This window comes from Ctenopharyngodon idella, chromosome 23, assembly GCF_019924925.1.
Source record: "Ctenopharyngodon idella isolate HZGC_01 chromosome 23, HZGC01, whole genome shotgun sequence".
Taxonomy (NCBI): domain Eukaryota; kingdom Metazoa; phylum Chordata; class Actinopteri; order Cypriniformes; family Xenocyprididae; genus Ctenopharyngodon; species Ctenopharyngodon idella.
Window position 1 is genome coordinate 13584029 of NC_067242.1, and position 15432 is coordinate 13599460.

Genomic DNA, 15432 nt, shown 5'->3' on the forward strand with positions numbered 1-15432 from the left:
TCCATCAAAGATCTGGTGGAAACCCAACTCAGACTATGTAGAAATTTCGCTCATGCTCCCTCCAGTCTATGTCGATTTACTCTTATTATCTGATAATTCTGATGTTCAAAATGAACTCAACCTCAGACTGAAATTTACATTGATCTATTGATGTTTTCAGACTGTGAAAAAAAACTAGCGATCGGGTGTTTTTCAGTCTCATCTGAAATGAGCAGTGTTGAGAGTAACGCATTACAAGTAATCAGATGACCTTTTTTGATGTAACAAGCATTACTAGTAACATGTATTACATAATCAGATTACTTTTTTGATGTTAGGAGTAAATAACCATTACAAGTAACCAGTAATCAGATTACTTTTTGACATAATTGCAAATTACATTCTAATAACACAAATACATTTATTTACAACCAAAAAGTTACTGAATAAGAACAAGTCACAATATTGGTATGAATTGTAGATGAAATATAGCTAGTGATGAATGTAGTGGACAGATGATTAATCAGAATTTCCTCCCAATCTAAAATCAATACTTGGAAAATTTAACAATGATATGACTCCTGCTACCTGATGTTACAACATTTATTTATTTATTTATTTATTTTTTACCTTATTCCGAAACCAGAGCAACTTGGCATTTCTGACTGGCTGTCGGCCATCTTGGTTTGGAGAAGAAAAAAAATCAACATACAACGGCTTGAAACTTGGTGGCAGAATATAGGATGATGCACTAGAGTCCACTGTAGTGGTTGATGTGCAACTGTGCAATCAAAACCCATTGATATGCAAGAGATGGCTTTTTGAATAGCTGTCCACTGTAGTGACGTCTATGCTTGAAAGGGCTAAGCTAAATCTAAACGTGGAATTTGTACATGTTAAATAAAACATTTCTGTGTCCATTGAAGCTGTTTTCATTGGGGACTACAATGTTACTAGAGACACATTTTAACGTAATTTACTATAACATTGACAAATGATATCCTTCTAGTATTTGTTACAGACCTCATGAACAGTGAGCAGCCAGCAATAAATTATCATTCAGTTTTGCAATTCATTATTTGCGAGGACCAAATGACTAACAATTTTTTAAAACTAAGCCAGTTACAAATACACCCTTATCATAACATCTTTTGTATTTTTTTTTTTTTTTTTCCATAAAGTTGGCCCTCCCAGTTCAACAAATATGAACACAAACAAGTTAGTCACTATCAGGTGACAAACAAAAATGTTCAATGTTTTTCATTACAGATCTGTTTCATGTCTTGTGAGGTAAGAAAACAGTAAGTCTTACACAGCAGTAAACGTACTTGCAATGCCAGAGTTTATTTCAGAGTAAATCGAGGCTGACAGATTTTGAAAACACGCGTCAGTTAACATTTCACAGTAAACAAATGGCTGTTACCCCAACACCCAACACATCTGGACATATTCAAACAATCAATTTCAACTTCCCTGCTATTGATTTTTGATAAATTTGAATTTGGTAAATCATCCCTGCTTGTAAGTAACTGTTTAATCACAAATTGACCACATACAGCTTGAAGCATAAAGATCCTTTGCTTTGTTTTTAACACAATCTGTGATGTTTAGATTTAATTCATGCACATTTTTACATGCTATGAAAGACCAAACAAGTTCTGTTTCTGATAAGTACCACAAAGAAGAGAACAAGACGAAGTTTCAGAATAGTATGCAATACACACTTGCAAAACTTGTCCACCAAACTTTGTCAGAAGTGCCTTCAAACATGAAACCATTATGTAAAATCAGCAGCAAGCTAATCAGTCATACATCATATTCTAATCATTATGCAATATGAACATCCTCTTGCCTAAAAAAAAAAAAAAAAGTTACAGGTACAGAAATGCGCAAAAATCTGAAAGAGCTTCTTTATAAACTACACAATTACACTTTTTTGAAATCGCAACAAAAATAGACCAGAAAAGTGAAATCTGAAACAAGAACCCAATGAAACACTGAAAAGAAACTGACTCTGAAAAACAAGTCATGACTAGATGTAACTCACAATTTACTTCAATAGTTGCCTAATTAAATATAGTTATTAATAGTAACAAAGCAGGAAAAAGCCACACAAAAACACATGATAATAATGAAAAACAAATATTTACATAAACTATGGGAAACACTGTTCCCGATAATTTGATCCACCCTACAGTGAAATATGAGGATCACTGCCCTCGATATATACACGCCGGTAGGCAAAAACTACCTTTGAACACTCCACATTATGGAAGACACTGCTCCCGATAATGGTTTTAGAATAGAAATATAAATGTTACAGAGAAATGCTTTTGTCACTAAAATGCTTGAGCCCCCGAAGCCATTGTCAAAATGAAAAGTTGCCTTGCAAATTCATTAAATTTTTTCAGACCAACGAGAACTAAAAAGATACTTCAGTACAAGGAGATCTGAAAAACCAAATTTCAAAATCTTCACTCAACAGCCCAAATTGTTCTATTGGTTTCAGTTTTGCCAAATTAGGGCTTTTCTTCAAAAAAAAATAAAATAATTTTTTTTAAAGAAGAGGAACTGCTCCGTAAGTAATAAACCAGGTGCTTTTTAACTTATTTCCTCAAGCACCTGTAACAAGAGACATTTCTGATGCCAGCTGTTGGTAACATGCATTTCTGTTAGCAGATGCTGCTTTTAAGAACTGACAGTATAACCGTCACAATTATGGAAGGCACTGCTTCCGATAATTAAAAAAAAAAAAGACACTTTTATAGTGAACACTGTCACTGATAAATAAATAAGAAATAAATATAGTATGGTCCTCAGTTGGTCAAAAAGGCTGAGTTTGGGGGTTTTACACGAAGTGACTAAAATCCCCAAGTAGCAGCCGAGAACAAGGTTTACTCCATATGCAACTTGATGAGACATGGAAAAACATCTTTAAGAAAAATAACAACTTGAACCTGAAATGCACCTTAAAATCAGTTAGCAGAAGAGCTAAGCTTGTGCTCCAATGTCTTTATCATTTAATTTTGTATTATTTACCCTTAGTTTAGCAATAATACATATTATAATCTTCCAAATGCAATATACTAAGATGTATAGATATAATAAGACTGATAAGAATGATATCTGTATTTATTATCTCAATATAGTTCTTATGTTTAAAGAACTTCCACAATTTAGCTTAAAGCTGCCATCTCACTAATTTTGAAGATATGCTTGGTCAAAGTCATGGTTCCAAATCAAATCAGATCTACTTCATAGTGGCAGGATTATATATGTGTGTATCGAGTAGAACCTTTAAACAAAACCAATGTCAGGTTGGTGAAAAACACTATATCTCGTTGTCTAAGGCCCAGATATCTCCAGCCAGGTCATTGGCACAGCCCTGGATACTCCAGGTGAGTAGAGCAAACTTGTTTAGGACCTGGTCTATGTCGAAGCTTGCTTTTTTTTCATGTACATCCTTCAGGTACTTTTCCAGGTCTTCAGTGGCTTGCCACCCATTTCCAAAGAAAATGTGGCGGAACGGGACATCTCTCATAGAGACGTAAGGAGACAGAAAATTATGCTCCACCTTAAAAGAGGAAGAAAGTGACATTAACATGAGAACTTGGCCAATATGCATCAATCAATGATACAAGATGCGCCTAGAAAAGCCAAGAGAATACCTTTACCTTCATTATGCGGTTATTGAGTATGCGACACATCTCTATGTCATCCAGGTCGCTGTTATCGATGTCAGTAGTTAGAGAGGCTGCAGCACGACCAAAGGAGCCTTTTGCTGCATTCAGCCACTCCGTGGACAAAGACTCAATTTTATCGACCTGTTGAAAGTATTTTGAGAAACAAGCAAGTTATTTTGCAGATTAAAAACTGGTTCAAGTTTTTTTGTATCTCATTGCGAAAACAATGCTAACGACAAAAAGCATTACCTTGTCATCTTTGAGCATGTTAACACCAGTGATGATGGCGTTCACATGCTTATTGATCACACTGCTATACTTGGTAACGTCCAGTTTGAGGATGTGGTCATGAACGAGACGGAGGGCCATCTGCCCAGCAACCTGAGCAGCAAGCAAGGACAGCTCAACCACTTTCCCACCGGTGACGAAATCCAGTTTATTTTTATCATCCTTGTCGGTTCCAAAAAACTCGTAGTCAGCAGTGGCCTGGTGAAAATGTTTTTAATAAAATGAGTTTGCAAACATCTGGATGACTCTTTGTATATGACATTTACGAACAGAGCAACATTTAGGGCCATCAGTCTCTTAAAACCAATGGGTGGTGAGCTTGAATGGTAAGGAAAAGGCTTTTTGTGGAACTTAAAGGGATAGTTCACCCAAAAATGACAATTATCCCATGATTTACTCAACCTCAAGCAATCCTAGGTGTATATGACTATCTTCTTTCAGACAAACACAGTCTGAGTTATATTATAAAATATCCCGGCTCTACCAAGCTTTATAATGATAGTGAATGGCGCTCCTGATTTTGAAGTTCAAAAAAAATGCATTCATCCATCATAAAAGATATCCACACGGCTCCAGGGGATTAATAAAGGCCTTCTGAAGCAAAGTGATGGGTTTTTGTAAGAAAAATATCCATATTTAAAACTTCATAAAGTAAAATAACTAGCTTCCGGCAGATGGCCTACACAAATCAACTTACGCCAAAAGAGTAATCTTTGACCTGACGGATGACGCATTAATGAAAGCGGAAGCACAGAGGACATAGCAAAGCAAAACAAAACAAAGGTCACAAATTAGAAGTCTAAAACGAGAATTTTTAAAGTGAACTATCAGAGGATTTCAACATAAGAGGTGGCGTCTAAGATTACGCTACTCTATCTTACGTCATACATCGCTTCAGAATTTACAGACCGTCTGCCAAGCGGTAATTATTTTAGTTAAGGAAGTTTTAAATATGGATATTTTTCTTACAAAAACCCATCGCTTTGCTTAAGAAGGCCTTTATTAACCCCCTGGAGCCGTGTGGATTACTTTTATGATGGATGCAATTTTCCGGACTTCAAAATCTGAAGTGCCACTCACTGCTACCATTATAAAGCCTGTAAGAGCAAGGATATTTTTTAATATAACTCTTATTATAATTCTTATTATTATAACTCATAATTCTTCTGATTGAAGATTTTTTAATCACATTTTTTTATTTTTGATTAAATTGACAGGCCAACAAAACAAAACACAAAACAAAACCGCTTACCTGAGAAGAGATGAAACTAAAAGACACAGATGGGATTCCAGAAAAGGCCAGGAAAGGATATGCAGCATCATCCATCTGCATGGGTGTCAAACTGAGCACAAAACGAAAATGGACTCATGAGCATGTACACGTCATGTCACCACAGAAACAATCATGATTATACTGATGTTTTGACCCATTATAACAAAAATCAAAGCAGATTTACTTACAGAGATGACAAACTACCACCATAACTCTGGAGAAGGTCTGAGCGTGACACAGGGCTTTGGACTTTTTTCAGGGTGTTCTGTAGAAGGGTGTGCAACAAAGGACTGGCCGAAGCTCTAAAGGAACCCACACCTGATGATTAAAGAGAAACATTTAATTTTTTTTAAAAGGATAGGGAGAAGAATGGGGAAAGGGCTTACAAATGACATGAGTGGAACTTGAACTTGTCCACCACACAAGTAGATACACGAATGGTTTGTCATTTAAAAAAAAAACAACAATTATAATTGAGTGTACAAAATCCTATAATAAACTTATCACTTGCACACATTAAACTTACCAGTAACAACCCCATCCAAACTAATGTAGGTAAATGCTTTCCTGTCTAGTGATGACCAGTATCCCTGTTTAACAAAGAAGACACAACACGTTAAAAAAACATAACTGCGTTTTAAAACAAACTGCATACAATTATCGCAGCCAAGCACAGATGATATTGGAGCACACAAACCTCAAGCCATTCAGTAACTCCAACGTTCCCAAAATCCCCTGCAGTCCAGCTGGCAAACACAATGCTTCTTTTGGGCTTGAAACCATCTAAGGTTAAGAGGACAAGGAGTGAGCACATGCCAGAACAATACACAGACAGTCTGCTTTTGAACACAGGTAGACAAGAGCATACCTTTCTTCAACTCTGTAAAAACCCTTGCAAGCTCCAACAGAAGAGTAGTTCCAACTGCAGACTTGGCATATCCCCAGCTCAAGGAGTCCCTCTGCGCTCCAATCACAACATAACGATCTGACGGATTCAGACAACCACAGTGAGACCACATACATTCAGATCTATAGACTTATTTAAGCAAAATGTAGAAACTCACCAGGGTCCACATATCCTTTGATGACTCCAAACACGTTATGGATCTTTGTGTCAACAAGGTTATTACTGACAGATACGGCTACTTTGTCAGTTTCACTTCCCAACTTGTAACTGGAGAAAACACCCTTAAAGTTATCAGGAGCAATGTTTCCTCCCATTTTCCTGTGAGAAATTAAAGAATACCAATTAATCTTGATGTTTCTTGACAAAGATTTTAAAAAATGATCAAGGTAAACCAAAACTATAACGTACGCAAAGATTTTGCGTGCCATATCAGTAGTAATGGTCTGGGCGAGTATTCCTGGAAGACCAGAGGACTTGGCAGGAGGAAACTGAGTGTGATTAAAGGATGGGAATCCTGGGGTGTAAGGATCACCTGATCCTAGGTGGACCTGTAATTAATGACCAGAAGGAATGAATAAACAATAACAACAACAAATAAAAACAATAAAATACATTTAGGATTTTAATTGTTCAATTAATTTTTAAAATTCAGTTTAAACCATCACTGTTACTGATTTGTAATGTATTGTATAAGTCAACATTTACCAAGCAATTTAGATTGCTTTTGCCATCATCTAAAAAATAATGAATATATATATATATATATATATATATATATATATATATATATATATATATATATATATATTTTTTTTTTTTTTTTTTTTAAATAAATTGTAATTAATTAACTGTAGTCTTTCCATTTGAAAAATTTCCACTTTTTTTTTTTTTTTTAATTAGAAGTTATAACAGCAAAACAAAATCAACACAAACATGAATTTCATTCTTCTGCATAACTTACATGACCATAGAGCTCAATATCCTCAGACGTTCTATAGTCAGCTGGGTCTGGGTAGATCAGAGCTGCTACTGCACCCATCTTAGCTACATTCATAACCTAATATGGTGACAAACATATTTTGATCAGCACTAGCAAAAAAGTATGATACTATTAATAAACTGTTTCTAGTAAAACACTAACAGTTCAAAAAGAAAATGAACTTATTGGTCTGCTTTTCATGAGTCACCTTCTGTGCCATGCTGATTTTTCCAGCTCTCATCAGTACGACAGACCCATTTAGATTCACTTTGTATTCTTCATTCTGCAAGGTCTGCAGGTCAGCAAGCTCACCATAGTTGGCGTACACCACTCTGCCCTGTGAATATAATTGTTTAAGAAAATGACTGAGAATGCAAATCATGGGACAACTAATGACATAGCTGACTGACAAAGCCAAGCAAGCAAAAAAAAAAAAAAAAAAAAAAAAAAAAAGTGTTTCCGGCAGAGGAAGAGAAAGGCTCACCTCTTTTTCTCCTGTTTCACTGTAAGCCAGGAACCCCCTCGGACTTCCGATCTCCTCTGAACCAAACCGCACTTTATTTGGTTTGGTGCTTTTAGGGTTAAAAACAGTCCAGATTACAAATAGTGCAACCAAAGAAAGATGGAAAAACTATAACTGCAGTTACTAAGGTGTTCTGAGTGGTTTTTACCATGTTGCTATGTGGATTTTACTGTTTAGCATGTTGGGCACTTGTCAGCGTATATAGTTTTTATTGTGTTAAGAAGTGGTTTTAGTTTGTGCGCATGTTAACGTATTGCTATGTGTCGAGCTCCTGGAGGCGTACCTGCTGTGGGCAGAGCTAAAGAGTCACGAGCACGCGCAGCTTTTGAGTAGAGATCGTCTGCAAGCTGCGACATCATTATAAATAAAAAGGGAACAAAAACGTTTGCGTTGTTTACATTTTATGCACTTGCGTGCCGATTGTCAACAAAACACAGACATCTGATGCAGTTACTCACCGCCCGCGATCAGCAAATCCAGCTACGAACTGGGACTTGTTTACAAGCATTCATCACCAAAATACCAGGAACAAACAAACATACACGCACAATTCCATTGCTGTACCGGAAAAACAAACTTCATCCACTGTTCCCTTAACGCTGGGTTCTTTGGGAAGCTAAAAAAAGTAATCTTTCCCTCACAACCAAAAACACTCCTTTGGTGACAGGACCTCTGTCCTCCAGAGGTCGCATTTGAAGGCTGCATACGTCATAATTGCCTTATTTAAGAAAAGTAACCGTAATAAAAATTTACTGATAATTATTGTGAGGTGTAAAATACTGTAACTTCTTTCTTACTTTGCAATCTAACGGTTATTTTTCTTAAATGAGACTACATTGATGTACGCAGCCTTCAAATGCGGCCTTCGAAGGGTGCAGCCCCTGAATTGGTACACAGCTACTGTTGAAAAATCTCTCGGCTTCCGTAACCCGAACGAAGCGCGTTGATGGGCGTGCTCTTGCTCTGGGTGATGTATGTGTGCACGCTTATCAGGGAGAAGTGCCCATACAAGGAATTCCGCCCTTTATTACGTGATAAAGGGCCATACTCAAAAAAAAAAAAAAAAACTCTCCGTAACCGGAAGTAGTGTATTTGGCACAGAAATACTCCATCATACGTCCAACTCGTGTTATATGCTTATGTGTTTTTTTTTGTGTTCTAACAGGTTTTTAGCATGTATTTTTATGCATGTTATGTGGTTTTTACTGTTCAGAAAGATTTGTTAGTGTTATGTGCTTGTTAGTGTGCTGTTATGCAGTTGCTAGGGTATTTGAGTGGTTTTTGAATGGTTTTAGTTTGCTGTAATGTGGTTGCTGAAGTTTTAAAAGTTTACTTAGTGTGTTGCTACACAGTTGCCAGGGTATTCTTTGTGGTTGCAGAGTGGTTACTTATTTTCGGACAGCGTTTCTGGAGTGCCTACTGACCTGTTAGGATACTGTAGCTTCACATAGTGCTCATCAACCCAGGGCTCCATATTCAGTTTTGTGAAAATATCATGGATATTGTCACCTAACTTGTTATCTACAGATGATCCTGCATTACGATCCCTCTGGGAATACACGCTTGATGGAAGAACAACAGAAAATCAGTAACAATAACAGATACGTACATTTAAAAAAGGCTGTACTTTTACTTATTCACAATTGTGTTAATGTTTAAACTGACAATGCTAACAATGACCAATAATATCAAATGATTTACAGATACCTTAATTTATCTTCGATGGCTTTAGATGACAGTTTATCATTCAGACGTTTAACAAGATCACTCCAATCCATAGAGGGTCCAGAAACGTCATAAATCGGTGGAACATCTTGAGCTTTTTCAGAGCTCTGATCATTGTCTGGTGAAGAGCAGGAAGGAGACTCAGACTTACGGTGGACAGAGTATCCAATGAGTAAACCTGTCACAAAAAAAACAAAAAAAACAAAGAGCTTGGTTTCACATATGAGTCCTAGGGAAAAACTGAGAACATCTCCTAATAATAACTTATTACATGGCTCTCTAAAACACTTAATTTTGTTAGGTCATTCACAGCATTATGGGGTCAAGTATTTTTGTATTGAACGCTTAACTGACCATTGTCCATGGCAAACTAATTTATATCTCTTAAAGTAATCAAATTAATATTTGAAGAGTTCAGATGCAAAAACCGCTAAATGCCATCTCCATCAAAAATGAGAATGATATTGAGCGAATTCTCTCCGTATACATCTCTCCTAGTATACGTTCATCAAATACTTTCGCTTCAAATCCACTAAATCCCAGCGTCAGCCCATTCAGAAATACCGGTTCACTGGCAGAAACCGCTAAATGCCACTTCCCACAGAAGAACCAATCAGAAGATGCGAATCAAATCATATGATATCAAGATGAATGACACTGGGCGTATGAGCCGGCTTTTAATTGCCGAGCTGAAAGTTATCATCATGTTTTGTCCATTGTTACAGTGGCAATGACAGGATTTCGTGAGTAGCGAGTAAACACAACAGTGTTTGTTTTGCTGCTGTAAAACTGACAGAAACTGACGTTTTACTATGTCTTGTTGTCTAAAGAGCTGGACTTAGAGGTTTTTTGCAAAAACATCACACATGGACTGGTTTTGCAGCAAAAGACGGTCAAATTAGGTAACTACAAAGTTTACTCTATTCTTCTCCCAGTTCACCGACCACTTATTTAAGAAGTGGATGAATTTAGATGTTGTAATTGTGATAGCTCTGATTCTCAGCATCGGAGTGCAAATTAAAATGTCGGCATCCATCATCCATTGTAGATCAACTAACATGATTATTATAAAGGTGTTCAAATGACAAAATACATGTACTTGCATGTGAAAGGGTTAAACCACAAAATGACTGATCAAAGTTTTATGAATTTATTTGATTTACCAATGTTTTTTATATAATAAATTTGTATTAAAACAAAGCACAGAACGCAGAAAAATAAAACGGACAACAAAATTTCTAAAAAAAAAAAAAAAAATCATCATCATTTATAGGGCACAATTATTGTTAAACATAATACATTTAAGTTTTATGAATTCAATTGATTAGACATCCTTTTTGATTATTATAATTTAATGAAACCATTCAAATCAGAAACCAGAAATATTTAAATGGAATATTTCCAGAATTTGGGAAAAATTTTAATGGATTTCATAGGGCCCTAGTTTATTATTCTTTGATAATAACTGAATGAAAATGATATTTGGATATACTAAAGAACTGGATAAACTACAAAAACACTCACCCACACAGAAGACAGCCAGCACAACACCCACGCAAACCAGAGACCTCCATTTGTTCAATGGCCGAGAATTACTGGATCTCATGTACGCATCACGCTGAACGTGTCCTTGTTCTGTTCCATCCATTTCCTCCTCCTCCTCACCTTCCACAGAGAGCTTCACCTCCACACGGCTGCTCTCTCCATCAGGATTCTGAGACTGATTGAACCGGGTGTATGAGCGGCTGTTTACCTGTTAACAGGGGGGAAATAATTAGGCTCTAAACTCCAGAGAAATACATAAAGTTAATATTTAAAGAAGACAAGTTTGTCCAAAACAGAACTTACTATTTTCGAAAACTTCATTTTGGCTTGATCAATTGTTCCTGCCATGGAATCTGAAACAGAAGAGATATATCTTTAGCAACAATGTTTCTCACAATATCAGACAAGGAGCTCTTTTTAAAGTCTCTGAATTCATAAACACAGCCCTCCTTGTTCAAAGTCCAAAAATGTTTTATCTACTGAATAAAGGACAAGTCTTTTGATTCGTTGAACTGCATCCAAAACACAGAGCCGCCCTCTACAGTGGCTCCAGAGCTAGTTAATGCAGTGATAGGAATCGATATGGCGATTATATAATGTTGATAATGTGACGTGCACCACAAACATTTACTAATTGTGAAATACGACGTAGTTCAGTTTAAACCTAGTGGTCCACTAACCTATTTACACTAACCAAAGGAAGCTAGTGAAATAAATACAAAGGCAAAAATACAAAAAAGTACTTTTACATTTACGCATTTAGCAGATGCTTTTAACCAAAGCTACTTACAATAGAGCAACATAAACAATTCGCCACAAAGCAACAATATTTATAGTATACAATGCAAGGTTTCTTGTACAGCTTGTGCTTTGTGTGCGCGCATTGGTTTAAAGGGTTAGTTCACCCAAAAATGAAATTTCTGCCATTAAGTACTCACCCTCATGTTGTTCCACACCCGTAAGATCTTCGTTCATCTTCAGAACAAAAATTAAGATATTTTTGATGAAATCCGAGAGGTTTTTTATCCTCCATAGAAAGCAACAAAATTACCACATTCAAGGTCCAGAAAAGTAATAAAAACATCATTAAAATAGTCAACGTGACTACAGTGGTTCAAACTTAATGTTATGAGGTGAATTTCTGTGCTCAAAAACAAAACAAAAATAACTTTATTCAACAAATTCATCTCTCCCCTGTCATTCTCCTACACTAGTTACACTGCAGCGCTTCCAGGTTCTACGTCAGAACGCGACTCATTATTGGCCGGCTCCTGCGTCAGCATCACACGCATGTGTCGTGGTGCTCATGTGAACAGCGTCGGCCAATACTGAGTCGCCGTTCTGACGTAGAACCTGGAAGCGCTGCAACGCTAATAGCGTAGAAGAATGACAGGGAAGAGACGATTTTGTTGAATAAAATCGTTATTTTTGTTTTGTTTTTGAGCACAAAAAGTATTCTCGCCAGTATATGTGGGGATGTAGCCTCAGGGCATTACTGTAAAGTACTTCTCCATAAAATGTGGCAGTTATTTTTTAATAATAAGCATTAAGGGCTTTTTAGTGATTTGTCTGCATGATGTTATGCAAAACAACATACTTACATCATACTCCAGTGTCCATTACCTGTGATAGTTACTTCCATGGGTACATTTTCTGAAGTTTAGATTTTTTTTATTGCATAATTATAATTTAGTATAAAATAAATAAATAATACAGAACAAAGAACAACATGGAAGAACATGTGGGGGATACAGAGGAGAAAAAAATATATTACAATTTACATGAAATATTGTTTTATAATATGGGGTGTTTTCAAAGGTTTTTATTGGAGATTTTTTTTTAAATGACGACAATAGTAAATGTAAATCATAAGCAAATACTTTGCAGTTAGGTTTGAATTTAAGGTATTTTGCTTAGTGATATTGATATTTACCCATTATACAAAAAGTTTAAGACATCGTCAGAGTGAAAAATAACCTTTTTTCAACAAATTCATCTCTTCCCTGTCATTCTCGTACACTATTTGCGTTTGTTGAATAAAGTCGTTATTTTTGTTTTGTTTGTGCGCACAAAAAGTATTCTCATCGCTTCTTAACATTAAGGTTGAACCACTGTAGTCATGTGGATTATTTCATTGCTTTCTATGGAGAATAAAAACCTCTCGGATTTCATCAAAAATATCTTAATTTGTGTTACGAAGATGAACGAAGGTCTTATGGGTGTGGAACGACATGAGGGTGAGTGATTAATGACAGAAATATCATTTTTGGGCAAACTAACCCTTTAAGGTTTAAACTTGTATAATAAACAGCAATCCAGTCCAGATAAACAAGCAATGACAGAAAAACCTCAGTAGAGCCACAGGTTATAACCCAAAATGCCCAAAAATCTTTGTAAAAACTAGTTAAGAACTGTAGCTTTACAAATAGAGAAAAAAATTACACCTGGACATACTTCCCCATGTCTGTTGTTGTGAGGTTTAGGCCCATTATATCCTTTTTTCCTGCATTCAACTGAATCTACAATTGTTTGAATGACCCAAAAAAAAAAAAAAAAATGTTGTTGCATTAGAGGAAGAGGTTGCGTGAGGTTAAGAAAACTTCCTACAAATTTAACAACCACAGAAACAATTGGCGCCACTTTTTAGTTGCACAACACCATAACCGCACGTAGTTTCATTGTACAGAGTTTTAGATTCACTGAAAACAAAAATGCTAGAGGGTCAATAAACGAGTCAGGACATTCCTAAATAAATTAAGCCCAACCCAATCAAACCCAACCTTTGCCTTCGTTTAGAATGTGCCCTTGAGACTATTTGCAATGATAAGTCAAGGTTCTTGAGCACAAAACAGCATTTATCACGTTTCAACAACCTTGAACAGGAAAACAATTGTAAAAAGTATAAAGTTTGATAATCAAATAATAAAAAAACCCTGAAATTACAATCTACTCTGTATTCAAAGTGATTCTTTTATTCTTCCTGCAAAGGTGTCCATTCTGTCCAACAACAGGGAAGATACTGAGATAAACCAGAAAGCACTTTGCTGGATGTGTGATATGTCAGCACAATGAGTAGGGGAAAAAACACCTTACTGCAGATCCCTGCTAGTATAAATGCAGTTTAAGCTCAATTAGACATGGAAGCATGAAGATATTATCCTTCAAGACATGTGAGAGTCACAACCATCATCAGACATTGATATGGAGGCTGGTTCATAAGGATTTCCTTTGTAATTCAGGTTATAAACCACTTCTTGCAGAGCACTGAGAACTAACAAAAATAATCAATAATTAAAATTATTAATTATTAATCATTAATTAAAATTAAAAATATCTGTTTTAATGTTATTCTCATCTCTACAATACAAGGTTACAAGGAAGTTCCATATAAACACATGCTGCAAGGACGAATATCAATATAATTACTTATTTTCATTGTCTGTAAAGTATTTTATACGTTCATATAAGAATAAAGGGCAAATATGTTTATTAATCTTTACGGAACACTTGAAGGTCAAAGATGTTTAGCACTTCCTGTCCATGTGCTCGTGGCGCAGAAATTCATCCTTACTTTACGTTATATAGAGAAATAATTAATAGAAAACAAACCTAAGCACAAATAAATATTAAATTCAGCTCATTATATGCTAAGCTAGACCTTTATATTATTAATAATACCCATTTACAATTAAATTTTAGGTAAAGTCTCTATTTCCGCCTGCTTAATAATCACCAAGGTGACCGTCTATGGATCTTTCTACACACATGTAATGTGCATGTTCAACATTTTAACAATAGCGCAAACCGTATTAAACAACAGTCAACTTATTTATTCACCCAAAGCATGGCATGAAGTTCACTGACAGTGCATTCTCATCGAGCTGTCATATTGCAGGCCATTCTGCTAATTTATAAAAAAAATGGAGCGAAGGCTTATTGATGCGCAAAAGTCTTAAACAGAAAACTGGCCCTGTAAATAAGTGTTTCTTCTAATGCGTGTTGTTTAGATGTCAGTACTTACTTATAAATGCGATTTTGAATGTCCTGAATGCGAACCACGCGCTAGGTCGCCAATACCCGGTCCACTCACTGCACGTACATCCGCACGCAGATCTCAACGTCACTTCCTACTAGTTCCTAATAGGCTTTTACATCAGCCAGTAAAAGATGCGTGCTGAGTTCGGAACCGCCTACTGCTCTTACTATTTCTGTCATAGAAAGATATGATAAAGGGAGTACTAGTAGTATACTAGTATTCGGTTCCGAATTCAGCACTTCACATGGACAGTGCCAAACATTTTTTTAAATAACAAATTAAAGAAGTCCATTTAAAAATTATTCATCATTATTAGGCTACCCTTGCAATGAATATTTAAGTAGGCTAAATTAACCGAAATGTTTCCCCACTCTGCTCTTTTTGCAAAGAAGAGGAAGAATCTCTTTCACACCTATTCTACTTCTGTTATACTAAACGTTTTCGGCTTCGAATTTCAGCTTCCTTACTTCTTGTGTTTCAGCAGCTGTGTAATA

The 15432-nt window shown here is 36.0% G+C and overlaps 1 protein-coding gene across 1 annotated transcript; it reads right to left on the bottom strand.

Annotated features, from left to right (window-relative positions):
* Positions 1 to 1298: 1298 nt before the first annotated feature.
* tfr1b (transferrin receptor 1b) lies at positions 1299 to 15040 on the bottom strand. The gene is made up of 18 exons (XM_051881736.1): positions 14924 to 15040; positions 11206 to 11255; positions 10882 to 11110; positions 9340 to 9535; positions 9057 to 9194; positions 7594 to 7681; positions 7318 to 7446; positions 7092 to 7187; positions 6539 to 6678; positions 6288 to 6448; positions 6092 to 6208; positions 5921 to 6006; positions 5750 to 5813; positions 5412 to 5541; positions 5203 to 5293; positions 3912 to 4148; positions 3654 to 3803; positions 1299 to 3553 (listed from the first exon to the last, which is right to left on the bottom strand). Exons 2-18 carry the CDS (start codon positions 11248 to 11250, stop codon positions 3311 to 3313), a joined length of 2340 nt encoding a protein of 779 aa, XP_051737696.1. The 5' UTR covers positions 11251 to 11255; positions 14924 to 15040; the 3' UTR covers positions 1299 to 3310.
* Positions 15041 to 15432: the final 392 nt, after the last annotated feature.

Excerpts from the sequence above, each read along its gene's own strand:
- tfr1b (XM_051881736.1), bottom strand. The coding sequence starts at position 11,250 with ATGGCAGGAACAATTGATCAAGCCAAAATGAAGTTTTCGAAAATA. Across the intron at positions 9,195-9,339 it reads GCCATCGAAGATAAATTAAG|CGTGTATTCCCAGAGGGATC; the intron begins GTATCTGTAAAT and ends TCTTCCATCAAG. Across the intron at positions 5,294-5,411 it reads GGTGGTAGTTTGTCATCTCT|TTTGACACCCATGCAGATGG; the intron begins GTAAGTAAATCT and ends TTTTGTGCTCAG.